The sequence below is a fragment of the Danio aesculapii genome, chromosome 7 (genome assembly GCF_903798145.1).
Source record: "Danio aesculapii chromosome 7, fDanAes4.1, whole genome shotgun sequence".
Taxonomy (NCBI): Eukaryota; Metazoa; Chordata; class Actinopteri; order Cypriniformes; family Danionidae; genus Danio; species Danio aesculapii.
Window position 1 is genome coordinate 31,001,737 of NC_079441.1, and position 18,150 is coordinate 31,019,886.

The 18,150-nt window shown below is 36.4% G+C and overlaps 1 protein-coding gene across 1 annotated transcript in view; it reads left to right on the top strand.

Moving 5' to 3' along the window:
- The window catches only part of lgr4 (leucine-rich repeat containing G protein-coupled receptor 4), an 84,733-nt gene extending 70,316 nt beyond the window's left edge, over positions 1 to 14,417 (top strand). The window contains 10 exon segments of the mRNA XM_056461613.1: positions 1,142 to 1,210; positions 1,955 to 2,026; positions 5,515 to 5,580; positions 5,662 to 5,733; positions 7,209 to 7,280; positions 7,550 to 7,675; positions 7,920 to 7,951; positions 7,954 to 8,016; positions 8,165 to 8,221; positions 10,021 to 14,417. Of these exon segments, the coding sequence (XP_056317588.1) occupies positions 1,142 to 1,210; positions 1,955 to 2,026; positions 5,515 to 5,580; positions 5,662 to 5,733; positions 7,209 to 7,280; positions 7,550 to 7,675; positions 7,920 to 7,951; positions 7,954 to 8,016; positions 8,165 to 8,221; positions 10,021 to 11,393 (2,002 nt within the window). The 3' untranslated portion in view covers positions 11,394 to 14,417.
- The last annotated feature ends 3,733 nt before the right edge of the window (positions 14,418 to 18,150 follow it).

Below are 18,150 nucleotides of genomic sequence, written 5' to 3' on the forward strand. Positions count from 1 at the left end.
ATCTGACACAAAATAATAATAACAATAAGCCTGCCATCATTTGCTCATCGTCTTATGTTATTTAAATCCTGTATTCATTCTTTTTTCTGCAAAACCCAAAATAAGATATTTTGAAAAATGTTCTTATCTAAAGAATATCCTTATGATACCCTTTGACTTTCTTAAGGTCTAATACACTGTGCCCTTAATATCAATAAAAAAAATATCAGTGCTCTTGGCTGAATATGTTTCATAACTTTATGAATATATGTAGAATGTATTTGATCTGTAGTAGTCAACATTTGAAGTGGATCAAAAAAGTTCAAGAACGGCTGCACATTTTGGTTTTAGGTTAGCTTTGATGAAAGTTTTTGACCCACTTCAAATGCTGATTATTGTATTTCGAATCGATGTTTATTAATATGTGTGTTTCTACATAAAATAAGGGTCCCACTGTCTTTGAACCTGCTATAACCCTGCAATATTTCTATATTATGACTATTTATTCCACGCATCTGAAACAGAGGTACCCGGAGTTCACTGATGATTTTCATAAATATAAATACAACATTTATATTAAATTGATATTCAATTAATCAAATCACAAGCTTGAGAATCTAAATTGAATCGAAACCAAGACATCTGAATTGACGCCTAGCCATAAAACACATAGCGTGGAAGTCAATGGTGGCCAGTGTGCGTCAGTGGCCTGTCATAAGCTGTATTTAGTTTTTCTACACATTGTGGTATAATAATAATAACAACAACAATAAGCCTGCCATCATTTACTCATCGTCTTATGTTATTTAAATCCTGTATTTCTTTTATCTGCAAAACCCAAAATAAGATATTTTGAAGAATGTTCTTATCCAGAGAATATCCTTATGACAACCTTTGACTTTTCATTGAATTGTTGGTTCGTTTTGCAGAAGAAAGAAATGCATACACATTTTAATATAGGAGTGAATAAAAAATGACTTTTTTTTTATTTAAATGAACTTTATCTTTATCAGTGCTCTTTTAAATCATTTATGTAGCTTGACAGCATTCACATTCACTCTCAATTTATGAAAGGATCAGCTCAAAGTATCTGCTAAGCTTTAGCTTTTGTCTTGAACTTATGATCGTGGAGTTTTCATTTAGTTTAATTTATGTATTTCAGAATGCTGCGTGGTGCCAGTATGATGCAGGATTTCCCCAGCCTGACTGGAACAATAAATCTGGAGAGCCTGTGAGTTTCTATAAAACCACACAAATACAAGTGTCAGTTACAATAAAACGAATGGCAAACCGTTTATAAAAAGTTTCCTAATATGGAAACACAGCCTAAAAGTACAACCAATTACAAACGTTCAAGGGGCTATAATCTTTAAGAATGTCCACATGTTAATCTCTTTATTTATTCCCAATGTGTGGAGATGACAGCTTATAAAGTCCTTCCCTGAATCTGTAGTTTGCCTACGTTACGTAAATGTTTGAGAGATTTACACATCTTCCCGAGCGCCTTCCTGACATGACACATAAGTGGAATACTTATGCATATTAACATCCAAGATAATGTTCAAAAGAGACATTTTGTAGTGTAATGTCAGTGTGTCATGCAGTAATAAAATAATAAAACTATTATAAAATAAATGATCATAAAATAATCATAAAAATGTCATTTTAATGACCTTATCTGTGATTTGCAGAGCTATTCAAACATTTGTTTTCAAACACAAAATAATAAATATTTCATAGCTAAAGTTTACAAGATGCAATTATTTTTATGTAGACATAGGTTATTACATATTTGTTTACTTCTAAAAAACGAACTTGGACAGGCAGTACTGTTAATGGCCACTGGTGTCGCTAATAGCAAGGTTTTCTGAACTTGTCATGCAGCCTCTTTAAAGACTAGCCATGTAATAGTTGACAAAACAGTTTAATTAAAGCAAAAACAAAACTCATATTTCATTTCTCTTGCATTGTCCAGGACTTTAACTGGTACTAAAATCAGGAGCATCCCACCAGACCTGTGTGAGGATCTAACTGTGCTGCGAACAGTGTAAGTACATACTTTACACATGTACACACTTCATAATTCTCTCCCATTTATATACAACACGCGTATGGATATTAACACTAATTGCTAAAAAACTAATACCCGAGCATACACACACAAACATGTTTCTTAGCAGTGACATACCATTCATAATCGTCCATAACACATGTCAGTCAGAGGTCCATGAGAGGCCGACGATGTTCCAGTTACTGCCTTCAGCAGTCAGTAATTAATCATCAGTCACAGACCTCTTAACACACAAAGGTTAGCTGTCACTCAGAACACTCACACACGGTCATGGAAAAGCCTTCAAGCCGCTGCTGTCATTCAGGAACCAACATATGCTGGGCATGTCACTCAGAACTCTATGCACTTTGCTTTTTGGCTCAGCTTTGAATACACACTAAGGATAATAATAATAATAATAAATAAATTAAAGTTTATAAAAAGATAACTTTAATATTGATTCTCAAAGTCATGAATCGATTCTTTTCTAAATTCTACATTCCAATGGTTTTCATATTTTGATGTTGGTAGGACTGGTCAATATATAATAATATATAATATAGACTTTTTTTCTATTTAGTGCATTGGTAAACATATTAATGTAGCAGCAGTGTTGAGTGTAATGACTTACAAATGAACTATTAACTAATTTAACTGGGGATGCACTGAATAAATAACATAAGGGATTACTCTTTATTTTTATTTGAATTTAATTAGAGATACTTGAAATGGACTTGCCTTAAATACTGCAAATAAATTCAACAGTTCTGTATCAATCAATTTAGGGGAGCAGAAATATTTATTAATTGCTATACAATTTACCAAGACAATTCCACATGATGAAGAAACAATTAATTGGGCCTGAAATTACTCAAATACTATACATTGAATATATTCAGAATATCATTTGTTTTATTATGATTGTTTTTGCTTGATACTTGAAAAGTGAATGAATTACAATTATTTACATTTTTTATTCAAAAAAGTTTCATTTTTATGCATATAATGCTTAAGTATTAGTTTTTAATTAAAGCCAAAAGGCCATCTTTGTCTTAACTTTAAAGAATTTAGAGTTTCATTTCTATTGTTTATGCCGGAGATAGCCAAAGTAGGGCCCGCTGGCCAAAGTTGGCCCATGGTAACCTTTGGTTTGGCCCACCATTCAATCTGAAAAGAGAGTGGGAATGATGGGGAGGGTTGGGTCTAGGGTTGGGCTGTTGACAGAGATTGTCATTTTCAATTTAACATAACCTTTTGTTTAGTTTTTTTTATTTCTGAGCTACGAAAAAAAACGTCATGAAATTAAGTGATTTAATTAAATATTGTAGATGAATCAGACATTTTAAAATGTAAATATTGCCACTTGACCGATAGACAGGGTGTCCGTGGGGTCTTAAAAAGTTTTTAAAAAATGTATTAAATCTCAAAAATTTTAGGTCTTAAAAGTCTTAAATTTACTGAAATGTTGTGTTGTAGGTCGTAAATCTTTATAAACGGGTCTTAATTTTACTTAGTTCATGTAAAGCTACCCAAACTAGCCATTAACACCCATACTATCACTAACAATCCATCTCAATAAAACTTAAAAATTTTATTTAAAAATGTTGTTTTTAATTTTATTTACCATAATGGTTTTATTATTTTTCTCATAATAATATTTGTTTAAATGTTCCCCATGTATTTACTGCTGATGACACTGACCTGGACAGACATGTCCAGGTGCATACATTTAGTTTATTACAGTTTTTAAAACTTGTAAAACATTTGTCCATTTTTTTAAGGAGTTTATGTTGAAAAAAGTGTGTTTACAGCTAGAGCTTACTTGTTTTAATATTTAACAAAATGTTAAATATTTTTCTAAGTAATATTTAAAATATTTAAATTTGTTATTATTAAATTACCATTGTGTTATTAAATGTATTCAATTCTAATACTTTTTTTGATAGGGCAAATATAAATATTTTCCATCTGGGCCATTTTAAAAACTCCTTTGCATTTAGCCCTGTATGAGTCTAATATTTTATTCATAATGGTCTTAAAAATGTCTTAAGTCTTACATTTTAACTTAGAGAAACATGCAGAAATCCTGGATAGAGGACATGCACAAGTCATCTGCGAGCAAATCAAGGTGAAGGCAGGAGCAGCTCAACTAGTGTATTCAGCATTGAACTCCATTTATAAATGGGATTATAAATGGGATTGTTTATGTTTGTACAGTAATAAGTTCATTATAAAATGTTTAAAATGATACTGGGTTAGTTAATATGATTTAAAGCAACAATTTACCAAATAAATTAGGAAATTCCCCTTGGCAAATTTATTGTAATATGGTTTGGTTTTTGGTTTTTGGCCCTGCAACGTAAAAAAGTTGGGGCACCCCTGATTTTGGCATTGATATGCATTTATAGTGATTTTTGAGTAATTTACTTTTCAGACAAAGTAAATAGAAAGATATTAAAATACAATTTCAGTGATGTAATTAGCAACTTACCCAACATTGCAGAACATTAATGCTCATATAAATCAGAGCAGCAAAGAAACATGGATGAAAGTGAATAAATATGTAAGTCATTAAAGTAATGTGAAATAGTCTGACAGACGCTTTTCTCTTGCACAAACTCCCGAAGCATTGTGTGACACCCCTGTGTGCGAGAGCTGAATTCACTTCACTTTTGTCACTTGCTTTAACTTGAACTGTTAAATTCACACTTGTGTGTTGAAATGCCCAAATGAAAACAATTCAGAGATATCATCTGCGTATAAGGTCTAATGCACTGTACTGTTAATATTAATGAAAACAAATCAGTGCTCTTGGCTGAATATGTTTCAAAACTTTATGAATTAATGTAGAATTGAATTGATCTGTAGTAGTCAACATCTTGAAGTTCAAGAACGGCTGCACATTTTGGTTTTAGGTTAGCTTTGATGAAAGTTTTTGACCCACTTCAAATGCTGAGTAATGTATTTTGAATCGATGTTTATTAATATGTGTTTCTACATAAAACGAGGGTCCCACTGTCTTTGACCTTAAAATCCCTGCTATATTTCTATATTATGACTGTTTATTCCACGCATCTGAAACAGAGGTACACGAAGTTGACTGATGATTTTCACAAATATAAATACAACATTTATATTAAATTGATATTCACTGAATCAAATCAAGAGCTTGAGAATCTGAATCTAATTGAAAACAAGACATCTGAATTGACGCCTAGCCCTAAAACGCACACCGTGGAAGTCAATGGTGGCCAGGTGCGGTGTGCATGGTCGAGCGTCATCAGTGTGCAGTGGCCTGTCAGAAGCACAGCTGCAGGGGGACGTTTTAAAGTGCCGTCTAATGACCTCCCAGAGGAGAGCGAGCCAGAGTCAGACCTGACTGCTGTAACACATCACACATCCTTCAGTTCCTGTCCAAACTTCATCAAAACATTCCCACTCCTCACCAGCTCCGTGTCTCAACATTTGTGTCTATGTCCTGACAGAGACCTTTCTTATAATTACATTGAAGACCTGCCATCCTTTCAGGGCTGCGTTAGACTGCAGGACATGTAAGTTTTTGCGAACACGCCACATTATGTTCAGTTCTGACATTTGAATGAATAGGCACTGACTTTTTTAAATATTTGCAGCAATCTACAGCATAACCAAATCAAGCAGATAGACAGGGGAACTTTCCAGGGCATGACTAGCCTTCGAGTGCTGTAAGTAATTGCAATTATCGTGTGCCAAAATTGTGGTTATATGCAAATGTTGTAATAAAAAATGTATATAGACAGCAGGTCGTTATCACAAAGTAATCTCAGGCAGGGTGATCAGTCCTGTATTAGACGACCCTAAATTATGCCACGTATTACATGGCTCCTTACCGTATAAATAAATAAATGGTCATGAAATATTGATTCGGAGTCGATGAAAGATTTCATTATATGAGATGAAAGAGGCTGTGGAGGGATACAAAAGATCTAAAACTCGCACAGCTACAGAGGAAATTGTTTGCAACACTCATTATACAAACAAAATTGACTATGCAATACTTAAATTAGCCAATCAGAATTAAGAAGTATTACTGAATTCTTGTATTGAGTACTTAACTGTAATTGGTCTAATGAGCTATATAACTTGAAGAATTGTTCATTGTGGTTATTATTAGTAGTAGTAGCAGCAGTATGAATATAAATACTGTGTAATCATCATAAATTGATGAATATTATTATTAATTATATATTTATTTTAAAAAGCATGCGTCATGATGAACACAATTTGTTTTTTTCCTTTTATTTATTAAAAAATACAGCAACTTATAAACATTGTTCTTATTAGGTTTAATAACTATTATTTATTAATAATTATAACAACATCATAAATTGTTTAAGATTATTATTAATTAAATATTTATTTTAAAAGGCATGCGTCATGATGAACACAATTTTGTCAAAATTATAAACATTGTGATTATTGATTTTATTAATTATTATTTATTGATTATAATTATAACAATAGCATCATAAAATGTTGAATATTATTAATAATTATATATTTATTAATAAAGGCATGCGTCATGATAAACACAATTTTGTTTAGTTTTTTATAGGAAGGTCTCTTCATCCTCTTATTTAATAATAAATACAGCAAAATTGTAAACATCGTGATTATTAATTTTATTAATTATTATTTATTGATAAAAATTATAATTATAACAACAGCATCATAAATTGTTGAATATTATTATTATTATATTATTAAAAATGGCATGCGTCATGGTGAACACAATTAGTTTTTTTCCTCTTATTAACAAAAACAGCAAATTATAAACATTGTGCTTATTAGTTTTATTAATTATTATTTATTAATAATTATAACAACATCATAAATTGTTGAATATTATTATTAATTATATATTTATTTAAAAAGGCATGGGCCTACAATTAGGGTCAGGTTAACTTATTAGGTTGCATAGCAATTATTTAAAATAACTATAACAAATATGTGTAACTATATCAAAATAACTATAAAATGACCAAAGTACGACTTCATATCAGTCAAATGAACAGCAGTTCAATAATCACCCTCACAGTGAGCGCGCATAAGGCTTTGTTCTGAATTCTGAACCTTTATCCAGAGCCATCTGTATGTATGTTTAGCCCGTGTGTGTGTTTGTTTTCTTTCCGCTCTACAGAGACCTGAGCAGAAACCAGATCAAGTTCATCCACAGAGATGCTTTCCTTTCTCTCAGCGCTCTCACTAACCTGTGAGTGTTCACTTGGAGTCTGCCTCCATTATTGCTCATATTCATCATTTTTAAGAGGACATAATTGTCACGATTGAGCTTATTATAAATTGCTGGTTAACTACTTAGAAGATATCAGACATGCTTATGGTCGTGTACGTGCATTTTCTCCACCAGAGCACCTCCGATTAAACAACAAAGCCATATGGGGCTTTCTTCTATGTGTGTGTATATATGTGTGTGTGTGTGTCTCCATGACTATAATTGCTTTTTTTCCATCATGTCATTAGGGATCTCAGTCTGAACTCCCTTGCCAGTGTTCCAACTGCAGGACTGAGCACACTGAACCAGCTCAAGCTGACTGGAAACATGGAGCTGAGGAACGGCCTGATGTCTAAGACTCTGCCTAAACTCAGGTTAGAGCTCTTCACAGCCTTTCTCATGAGCCGTGACTGATTACAGGTCATTACGGTCGCTCCCCCGCGTCCCAGTTCAGTTTGTATGAATAATGACGTGACGTCCCAACCTTCACCCGTACTCTGTAATCACACTCACGGTGTACTCAAGAAATCAGCAAGACCTTGAGCTTTTCTTTCATCAAAACCCAGATAATTTAAGTAATTCTTCAAGACCTCGCTCACTGTGTCTCTGTCCCCACAGGTCCATAACGGTTCCTTATGCCTACCAGTGTTGCGCTTTGTGGCTTATGATAGTGCGGTTAACCCAGCAGAGGATGACGAGCGAAGAAATGCATTTGGTATGATTTTTGGTGTTCACTTTAGCTCAGTAACTTGCTGCTTCTGGTATTTGTGGCTGTAAGTGATTGAATTAGCTTCTCTGGCTGTGTTTATGTGTGGTATAGTGCTTCAATAGTTGACTCACATAAATATACATATACATGTTAGGTGGCGAGGAAGACATGGAAAGAATTCCTATGGTCATGCACTGCTCTCCATTACCGGGTAAATACAAAAAAGGCTTCTTTTTTATTTTGCTACAGCCAGAAAACTGTGGGAATGTAATATTATAGGATAGTCATAGGATTAGTGCTTCAAAATAATATATGTAATTGGCACAAAAAAAAATCACTACCATACTGGGGATTGCTTTTCAGTATCATACTATATTGTATATACAGTGGTCTCTTGCTATAAAGCGGTTCACCTTTCGCAGCCTTGCAGTTCTGCGGATTTTCAATCAATATTCTCCAAGTCGTGTCTCCTGTACAGAAGTGATACCCAACCTTTTTATCACCGCGGACTGGTCAACGCTTAACAATTTTACCACGGACCAGGACAATGCTGCCGTTCGCAGCATTCATTCAACTTAGTGTGTCTGGCACACGTAACATCACTTGCACCGCGCCACGCCTCTATTGGAAATAACAGACTTGCATAAACTCGAAAAGACATGATATGCAAACGACTGCTAAAAGGTCGGCATCATTTGTGATCTCCAGCAGCATCTCCAACTGATTTGTTGACAAATGGGTTGCAGATCCATTCCTTGGCAGTTCACTGAGCCTTTTCCCCTTAACAAAGAAACTTTCCAAAGACGTCTGTTTCTTACCCATTTTGCTACTTGTGGTTAAATTTGGCGATAGAGTGATAGAGATGTAAACGAATTAAAGATTTTTCAAAATAAAGGATCGTTCTCACTCAGATAAGAAATAAAATGGAAATAATTAATGACTTCTTGTGCGGCCCAGTACCAATTGATGTACAGTACAGAATGCGTTCAGTTTGCCAAATTGACAAATCTTCGATTGCTAGCAGTGAGATTCCAAAGTGCTGTACTGTATGTTTGCAAGTTTTCCCCCGATCAAACCCCACAATGCTGATGAAACGTTATACACTGTCGAGGGCACCTGCTGTAGCACCCAAAAGGCAGAGGAAGATGCTAACCATCGCACAAAAAGTTGGACATGCTAAAGCAAGTTAAGCGGCTGTAGGGTGCCGTTGCGGAATAAATGCATTTTTGGTTTGTTACATAAAGGAGGAGAAAAATAACATAAGTGTTTATACAAGAGAGAAAAGTGAAAATGTTAATGCCTGTCTGAGAAAAGTGTATAAAGTGTGTAGCGAGGGGTTTTACAGCTTTAAAACATCTATAATAATTGTAAAAAAAAAAAAGCTAACGACTACACCTATTGCGGGTTATTTTTAAAATGTAACTCCCGCAATTAATGAGGGACCACTGTATAATGACTGGGAACTTGTTGCATCCCCTTTTCAGTATTTTTTAATTTTATATAATCCCATTACATGAAATCATTTGTTAAGGTTATAATTCTTAACAAATAAGTAATGGATTACAATAGTTATACAGGATGATTAAAAAATACCACAACTTTGAAAATCTGTATTGAATCAAAGAAACATGATGGAACCTTGGGCAATTAATCAATGTGAAGAGTACTTCAAGTTTTTCAAAACTTCAGAGCTTCCTTAAACCGGTGACAGAAAGAGCTTAGCTCTAATTTTCTTTGCAGAGTTCTTGATTTTTAAGTTGTGCTATTCTTTTTGAATCACCCTGTATTTTGCAGAAATCTGTTTGCCATAAAGTCTATTTAAACTACATTCATTTTTTATTTGAATAATAATTCACAATATATATTATTTTTAATTATAAAAAGCAATGTTGGTGATCTTAGTAGACTTCTTCAGAAATATCAAACCAACCATTGTGAAATTGTTATGCCACTTAGGCACTTTTCCTACTATGGTTTGATGTGTGTCTGTTTATGGTTTTCATCTTTCAGGGGCATTTAAACCTTGTGGACACTTGTTGGGAAGCTGGATGATTCGACTGACTGTGTGGTTCATCTGCCTGGTTGCGCTCCTCTTCAACTGCCTGGTCCTTGCCGCCACCTTCTCCCCACGCACCTCCTCTCTGTCCCCATCCCGCTTCCTGGTGGCTCTTCTGGCCTCTGCTAACCTGCTGACTGGGGTCTACGTGGCAGCGCTGACCTTGCTGGACACGGTCACCTGGGGCTCATTTGCAGAGTATGGTGTGTGGTGGGAAACAGGCGCTGGTTGTCAGGTGGTGGGCTTCCTCGCAGTGTTCTCCTCCGAGTGGGCCGTCCTGCTGCTGGCGTTAGCTGCTGTGGAGCGATGCTTGGCCGTAAAGGCTCTGATGGGGAAGGCAGGAGCTCTGAGGTCCAGGGGTGAAAGGAGAGAAAGGCGAAGGAGGTTTGCTATCGCCGCACTCCTTTTGGGATTAGTATCTGTTGCAGCGGCCTGTATGAGTCTGTACCATGGAACAGCCATGGGTTCTCCCCTCTGCCTGCCCTTCTCTGAAGGCTCCAGTCCTGGCCTGGGATTCACTGTAGCCCTTGTGCTAATGAACACACTAGCATACCTGCTAAGCGCCGTGGTTTATACGCGGTTATACTGCAGGCTGGGGCGCGCTCAGCTGGCTGACCCCGAGCAGGCTGGATCTGTGCGCCACATTGCTTGGCTCATCTTCACTAACTGCATCTTCTTCTGCCCGGTGGCAGCTTTCTCCTTTGCTCCCCTGCTGGCCGGGACTAGTAATGCAGTGGGCGGACCAGAGATGGCCAAATCGGTGACACTCATATTCTTCCCCCTGTCTGCCTGCTTGAACCCTGTGCTGTACGTCTGCTTCAGTCCGTCCTTCAGATATGACTGGCTTCACCTTCGAGGACGGGGCAGGACTGGAGGATGCGGCAGGCTGGTTGGTAAAACAGTCACCAAAGGAACTGTGGCAGGAGGTTCGCCAGTGTCTGATGATGGAGAAGGCTTGTCGAGTGATTGTGGAATGTACACAAAGCTTCACGGCGACTCTCGAGGAATGTGCGAACACTGTGACGCCGCTCTCCACATCCGGACGTCTTCCTCTTCAGCGTCCTCCTCTTCCTCCGCCTGCAGACATTTAGTGAAGTCCCACAGCTGTCCTGCTTTGATGGCGAATGTGCCTCAGTGCTTGAGTTCAGAGGGCTACTGGCCCGACACCGGGACGCTTTCTGCCCAGTCGGAATATGGAGACGAGGGGGATTCGTTCGTGTCAGACAGTTCAGAGCAGGTGCAGGCGTGCGGCCGAGCTTGTTTTTGCCAGAGCCGCGGCCTCCCTTTAGTACACTACTCTTACAACATCCCCCGCATGACAGACTGAGCTCACAGCCCCGAGCGCTCACACACTCACCTCCTCACGAGTCCTCCAGGGTGTGGAGTGTCACTGCTCCACAAGGACAGACAGCAGGGAGGGGCTGCAAATGCAAACAGCCCGGAAGCACTTTCTTCTCTTTTCACACTTGTGCGCATGTGTGTGTGTGTGTGTGTGTGTGTGTCTGAGTGAACATCGACTGAATCCATGAAAAGGGAAATCTGACAATACAGAAAGACTCACTGAGCCAAATGTTGTCAGCAAACAACACGTCTTGTTTTCTGTTTCCTGTCCCCCTCAGCCGAATTCAGTTGCGTTGGCACCCAGGGCTGATTGACAGCTGATGGACACAGTGATCTTATCTCTCCCAGTGCCTGCCTTTCAGTTCACAAGAGAGCAGAAGTTGTCTGTTCATTTTCTTGGGGCATTTTGTGTTTTTAGGAAAAGAAAATGTATTTTCCCTTTTATTCTTTCAAACGTCTGTCCTTTTGATTTAAAGCAGGGATATATGTGCCATTGTTGCTAGTCATGTTGATTCTCCTTGTCCTTTGTCATCATAGTCTCAGACTGTAGCGGGAATCCCGTTCAATGTAGCAAAGTTCCTCCATATACTGGATTTTTCCAGTATGCCGATGAGAATGTGCTCTATATGTTTCTCTTGTGTTTCCTCTAACAGTGAAAGCATTCATTCCTTGCTTGCATATTCTGAAAGCAATCCTAAAAATCTTATGCCTGTCCTTCAGCTAACCGAGTGATCCAAACATGCCAGTACTCTTCATGGAAAAGAAATCATCTTTAATTTAAGTTTTACAATGACGTTTGGATGTCTTCTTGACCACAGTGCTTCCTTAATCACTAGTATGTTTCTAATAATTTATTTTAAACATGGAAATGCTTTGATGGATGAATGGCAGACTATATTTTTTTATTATTATTGTTTAGCAATTATTTCTGACAAAAAAAGTCACCAGATCATTTCAAGATGTATTTTGTACACTGGGTAGAGTAAAAATAGGTTTTCATGTAATAGTGTAAGCTACCTTCTGTATAGATGATCTGATTTGTTTGCCATGACACACAAAAAGGATGCATATTAATATTCTGACAGATTACTATCTTATTAATGATAAACAATTAATGGCTGATATTAACATTAATATTATTACATCTGAAAAAATAGATTAATTTTGCATGCTATAACTGAATGGAACATGAAAATATGCTAAAGATTTGACTGTTTTTAAATATAAATGGCAGGTGAAGTAATATAAAGTTTAAAAATAGACATTTATGCTCAGTAATATTTCCAGTATGTTAATAAATAAACTTGAAATATTTGGATCTGCAATATTGTGCAATAGTCCCTGAGGTGTATTGGATTTAAAACCTGCCCTTATGAAAACCCATTTTTCTCTACACTTTACATCATACAGTAGGGTTGGGTCGATAGACGATGCCATCATCAATCGCTGATGGCCGATAGACATCACGATACTGAGCCAGCATTGCAATCTTCTACCCTGCCCCCATTGCAGCAGCAACCCGCAAAAAACACACACTTAGGCCCTGTTTACACTAATACGTCTTTGTTTTAAAATGGCATTTAACAGCGAAAACGATCCACGTCGACACTGCCGTTTCATCTAGCATTTCTGAAAAGCCCTCCTTTCACTATATACCGCTGAAAACGCACATCAGGTGACCACACACACAGTCATGCGCTGCAGCGTATGTGCGCGTCTGAGCTCCATCAGTCAGCAGGTGCTTTGAGAACAAAACCCCAGAGAACAGTGCACATCGGACAATTTATCAAGGATGTACCGCTGGATCGCATCTCACCATAGTTGTTAAACGTGATATTTAATTAATCTTGTCTCTATCTAACGACTCTTCTGAATCTTTTGAATCTATCAGGTAACGTGTCCCAGCGTCAGTACACTGCTTCAATCTTTCACTTTCACACTTGTACTTAGTAATTTTAGCAAAACCTCAGATACTGTTGGTTGGTTCCTGTTGGTTGTGCACCTTGTTTACCAACCAAGTTTGTCGACGCCATTCTAACGACACAGATCACTCTGCCTATTCATGTCAGAGTCCCGCGGAAAAAGTGATTGACAGGTGTTAATTTGTGTGTAACTTATCTTGATTTATTTATGATTTGGTTATGGGTAAAACAAAGACCATGCGGGTTAGGTAGTTGAAACGGCAGGCTACAAATAATTAATTTGTTATGAATTAATTAATTATTCAAAAAAAATTAATTCACTGCTGCCTACGACACCGATGACATCGTCTATCGCAATGTTTCACATTAAACATCGTACGATGCCAAATTGGTCGACATCTCCCAACCCTATCATACAGTAGCAGCGACGTTTGATCAGCTGTATGATATATTGATGTTTAAAATTAGCCATTAAGCTATGTCAGGTGGAATCGACAAGAGGACCAAAGTATCTTTGTTGTTGTTGTTGAGCAATATAGAACATTTTATGATCATGATTCCACTTCGTCCATGTATGTTCATGAATTCAAGTGAAAGGAAATGTGTGTTTTGGTTGCCTTAGATACCGAATGTCAACATCTTTTTTTGGTCTTCTAATATGTTTGCAAAATGAATGCCATTAAGCCAGTCATATAAGCTCTGGCATCAACTGACAAGCCTTGCAGGTCGTAGCCAGTAGAACTGACAGAATTCCAAATCATGTGTCTGTGAGTGTGTGTGTGTAAGCGCGCGTGTTTATAGATGTCAGAATGTTGTAAATTATTTTTGTAGGACACATCTAATCAAAAATGGGATGCATTGTCTAACTGTGGAAGCTACCTCTTCAACCGTAGCGGCTGCCAGTAGTGAGTAGTACATGTGGTTACGTTTTCATGTTTATTTTGTTGGAATGATTGCTTGCGCTGTAAATACATCTAGATGTACGTTCTCACTGAATGAGTCACACGTTAGTTTGTACTGGGAGAAAATGACATACTGTATGCTGACATTTTTTGTAAACCAAACTATATAAACTGATTCGCTTTAAAGATGGGAGTGCTTGTGCTTTGTTATTAAGTTTCCATCTTGATGGTTTCTGCTCTTTTGCTTGATGAGGTACATGTGTTGTGTCAGGCACTTTTTATTCCAATGCAGCTCGAATCCAACATTCAATAGGATTAAAGTACGTTCATACCAAGAATGATAATATAAAACTATAAATCGAAAGTAACTATAAAACTAGTAATCGAATTATTTGCCTTAATCTTTTAAAAGACAATAATATGATTAAGGCGTTTACATGAGTTGCTTTTTCCGTGTTCCGTTCATGATCCCGTTTACGTTTTATAGCGCATATTTCGATTAAAGTCATTGCGTCACCACGCTATCCACATTTCCTCAGGAGTTTCATGTATTTTGGGGTGTTTCACTTTTGATTTGTCGACTTTAACTGCAGTTTGGCACTTTCACTTTCATTCAGGAACATTTCAGGTCACAAACGAGATATTGGATGCGAGCGAACTGCTGGAAGAGTGTAGTTTTAATGGAATTTGATAATGCACGACGTATGGGGAAATAAGCTCTGCATTTCATGATGCAGGTGATTGTTCTTTGACTCAGTAGGTACAGAGAATAGTGTCAAACAGCTGTGTGTATAGAGTATCCTGTCACAAAATGCTGTGAAAATCCTACATGTAATAGTTTGATTGCAGTGTTTACATGTCTGTACTACACTTTAATAACGCGACTAAAATCAGCATACTCCACATGTCTTAATCTGATTTCTGTTTAGTTTATGATCTTAATCTGATTAAATTAATCAAAAATCACTGTTTACATGGTAGACTATTTATCAGATTATTGTCTTAATCATAATAAAATCGGATAATTGGTGTTCATGTAAACGTACTCACTGTTAGCTTGCAAACCAATGTATGATCATGTTTTTTGTAAGCAAACATAGCAAATGTTTTTTTTAGATGCTAAATGCTCTAGCTCTGAAGATTCTGACTGACTTTCGCTTTTTTTCATCAGCTGGAAACAATTGTTCCGAAAGTGAAGCCAACAACATTGTTTCTCTGTGCTGTTGCTATTATAGATAAAGAACAAAGACTATATATATATAACTATAATGAGCTGTATTAGCAGCCAAACCAGCAGACGATATTGTTCTGTTTATTACAAGATTGTTATAGTTTTTTCACCTGTTGATTTTAAATGTTCAAGCTCTTTAAAGCGTGATTCATTCTGATTGGCTCTAAAGGTTATTAACATTACATTGTTGATGTTATGCTTGGTCTCAATGAAAGAATGACCTTTTTAACAGACTGTAAAATATCTATTTTATTTTATTATTTATATTTAAATTTTTACTATTTTATTTTTATTATATATATTTTTTATTTGTATATTTATAACACTCATTTGTTTTACTTCTTTTGTAAAGTCTTATGGGTTGTTATGATTGTGGGTTATACATTTATGGGTTTTTCACATGCTGCTGGAACAAATGAAAAGACAAAAATGATACTTTTCCATTCACCACTATGCATGTTCAACTATTATATTCAACTATTGTTTATAAGAAACCTAGAAATGTGAAAAGGGTTCATATATATGTACAGTGCTCAACATATACAAGTACAGCCCTTACAAATGTACCTTTAAAATTCATATTTTTAACAGAAAGCTATACAATATTATATTTGTGCATATACATTAGATTAGTCAGTACTGAAGCCTAATCTGGAGCTTATCTAACGATAACTCTCCAAAACTAGTCCACCCAAATTTAAGTGATCATAGAAAAATATTAAATGCAAATTTTAAAAAGAGGACAAATCAAAAGCAGCAAAAAATTTTGTTGAAATTTTATAGGTTGTAATTATTATTATTATTTTTTTTTTTCAATATTGGTTTGAATTTAATTGTATTATCCTTCCATTTTTAAATATTTTTGGTGACTAAATTATTATTGTAATAAATATATCTGTTTAATAAATCTGTTTTGTTTAAAAGCACCAAAATACATTGTCTATATTCACTGAGAAATGGATACAAATATTAATTTTCAAAATGGGGTGTACTCAATTATGCTGAGCACTGTATATACACACTAAATGTGCCGATGCCATTCAATCACTCTATGAACGACAGAGCTTTCACCATCTTGGCATGGTCAAAGTGGCATCACTGTAAGTAAAAGTTGTGCACTTTTCCAAGAGGTTACAACATTGCATCTCTAGTTGTAAAAAAAAGAAGAGATTGAAATTCTCCAAGATATGGCATAAACCTTTCACAGGTTAGAAAGTTTGGGTTGAAGTGTTGTTCACCCAGAAATGAAAATTCTGTTATTAATCACTCACTCTTATGTCGTTCCAAACCCAAAGCATTCATTCATCTTTGGGAAACAAATTAAAATATTTTAAGGGAAATCTGAGAGCTCCCTCATCCTCCATAGACAGCAAGGTTCCTGACTCATTTAAAGTCCAGAAAGGTATCAATAAACATCCCCAAAACAGCCCTTCTGTAGTTCAATCAGAATAATATCAAGTTACTTATTTTGTACGCACATTAAACAAAAATATCTGTATTAAACCATTTCTTCTCAGTGTCAGTATAGGGTGCATATTCATGTGTTGCATTCAGCTGTGCCTCTTCGTCTAAAATATGTTCAAAAGACGGGTTTAGATAGGCATGATGATAAATAATAAAATAATTTTTATTTTTGACTACAGGAACTTTGTGTCTTGTGACATTTTCAACTTGTAGTACTGTGTTAATTTAGCAAAATCAAATGCATTCCCCAATTCGTACATGCCCAACTACAGGTTTGTTGCTAGATTGGATATGGTTGCGGCCGGAAGTTATTGAGAATTATTTGTTATCTAATAAATTACCCAATAAATTGTTTTTTTTAACGCCTACCCTCACCCCAACCCAACCATCACAGTACTGTACTGTATAAATATTAATTATTGTTATAAGGTGTCAAAAAATGCTGCTATATTAATGTGCATATCGCACTTCCGGTTGGCCGCGTATCCGATCCATTGATCCGATCTAGACTTTACCCAGCTACCCAACATGGCTGATGTATATCGGCTTATAGATTTATCAACTAACCGCAGCTCTTATGAACTTCACCTTCATGCCACTCACAACAATGAATATTATCTCAGTGCATTCCATCTGAAACAGCAGCTATCCTCAACATCAAACATGTCATGTGCTTAATGCATTAATTATCCTTTAACTTGTCACACAATTTAAATACCTGACAAGATCAGCGATTCAATTAATGGAGCATTAGTAGGTTTTCACAAAGAGAGGGTAGTGCTTACAAAATAATCGTCAGTTCAGCCCATGGGAATTATCTGCTCCCTAAAAGGGAAAGAAACACTGTGGAAAACGGTTCCGCCAATCAAAGAGAGCAGCACGTGGAGCGCGGGCCACCAGACACCGCCAGAAGGCAGAGGGAGGGATTCTTAATAAAGGCCGGTCGATTCCTCCTTTTTTCTCCTTCTAATTTTCCTCTTATCAGTCTCCCGATGCTTAACTGGAGGGGCGGAATAAGTACGTTTGAAGCAAACCCCCCTGGAGCTCATCGTCGATTTGCGAAAACATCTCAACGGGAATCTTTCCTAAGGTGACCGTAATTGTACCAACCACTTAAGCGTGAACGTTTCCGCAATAAACCTTATTACAGTCACGCTGGTTAACGCTTGATAAACTGCCATCTTTCTGCAAACTTATAGAACGTAGACTACTATAATCATCTGC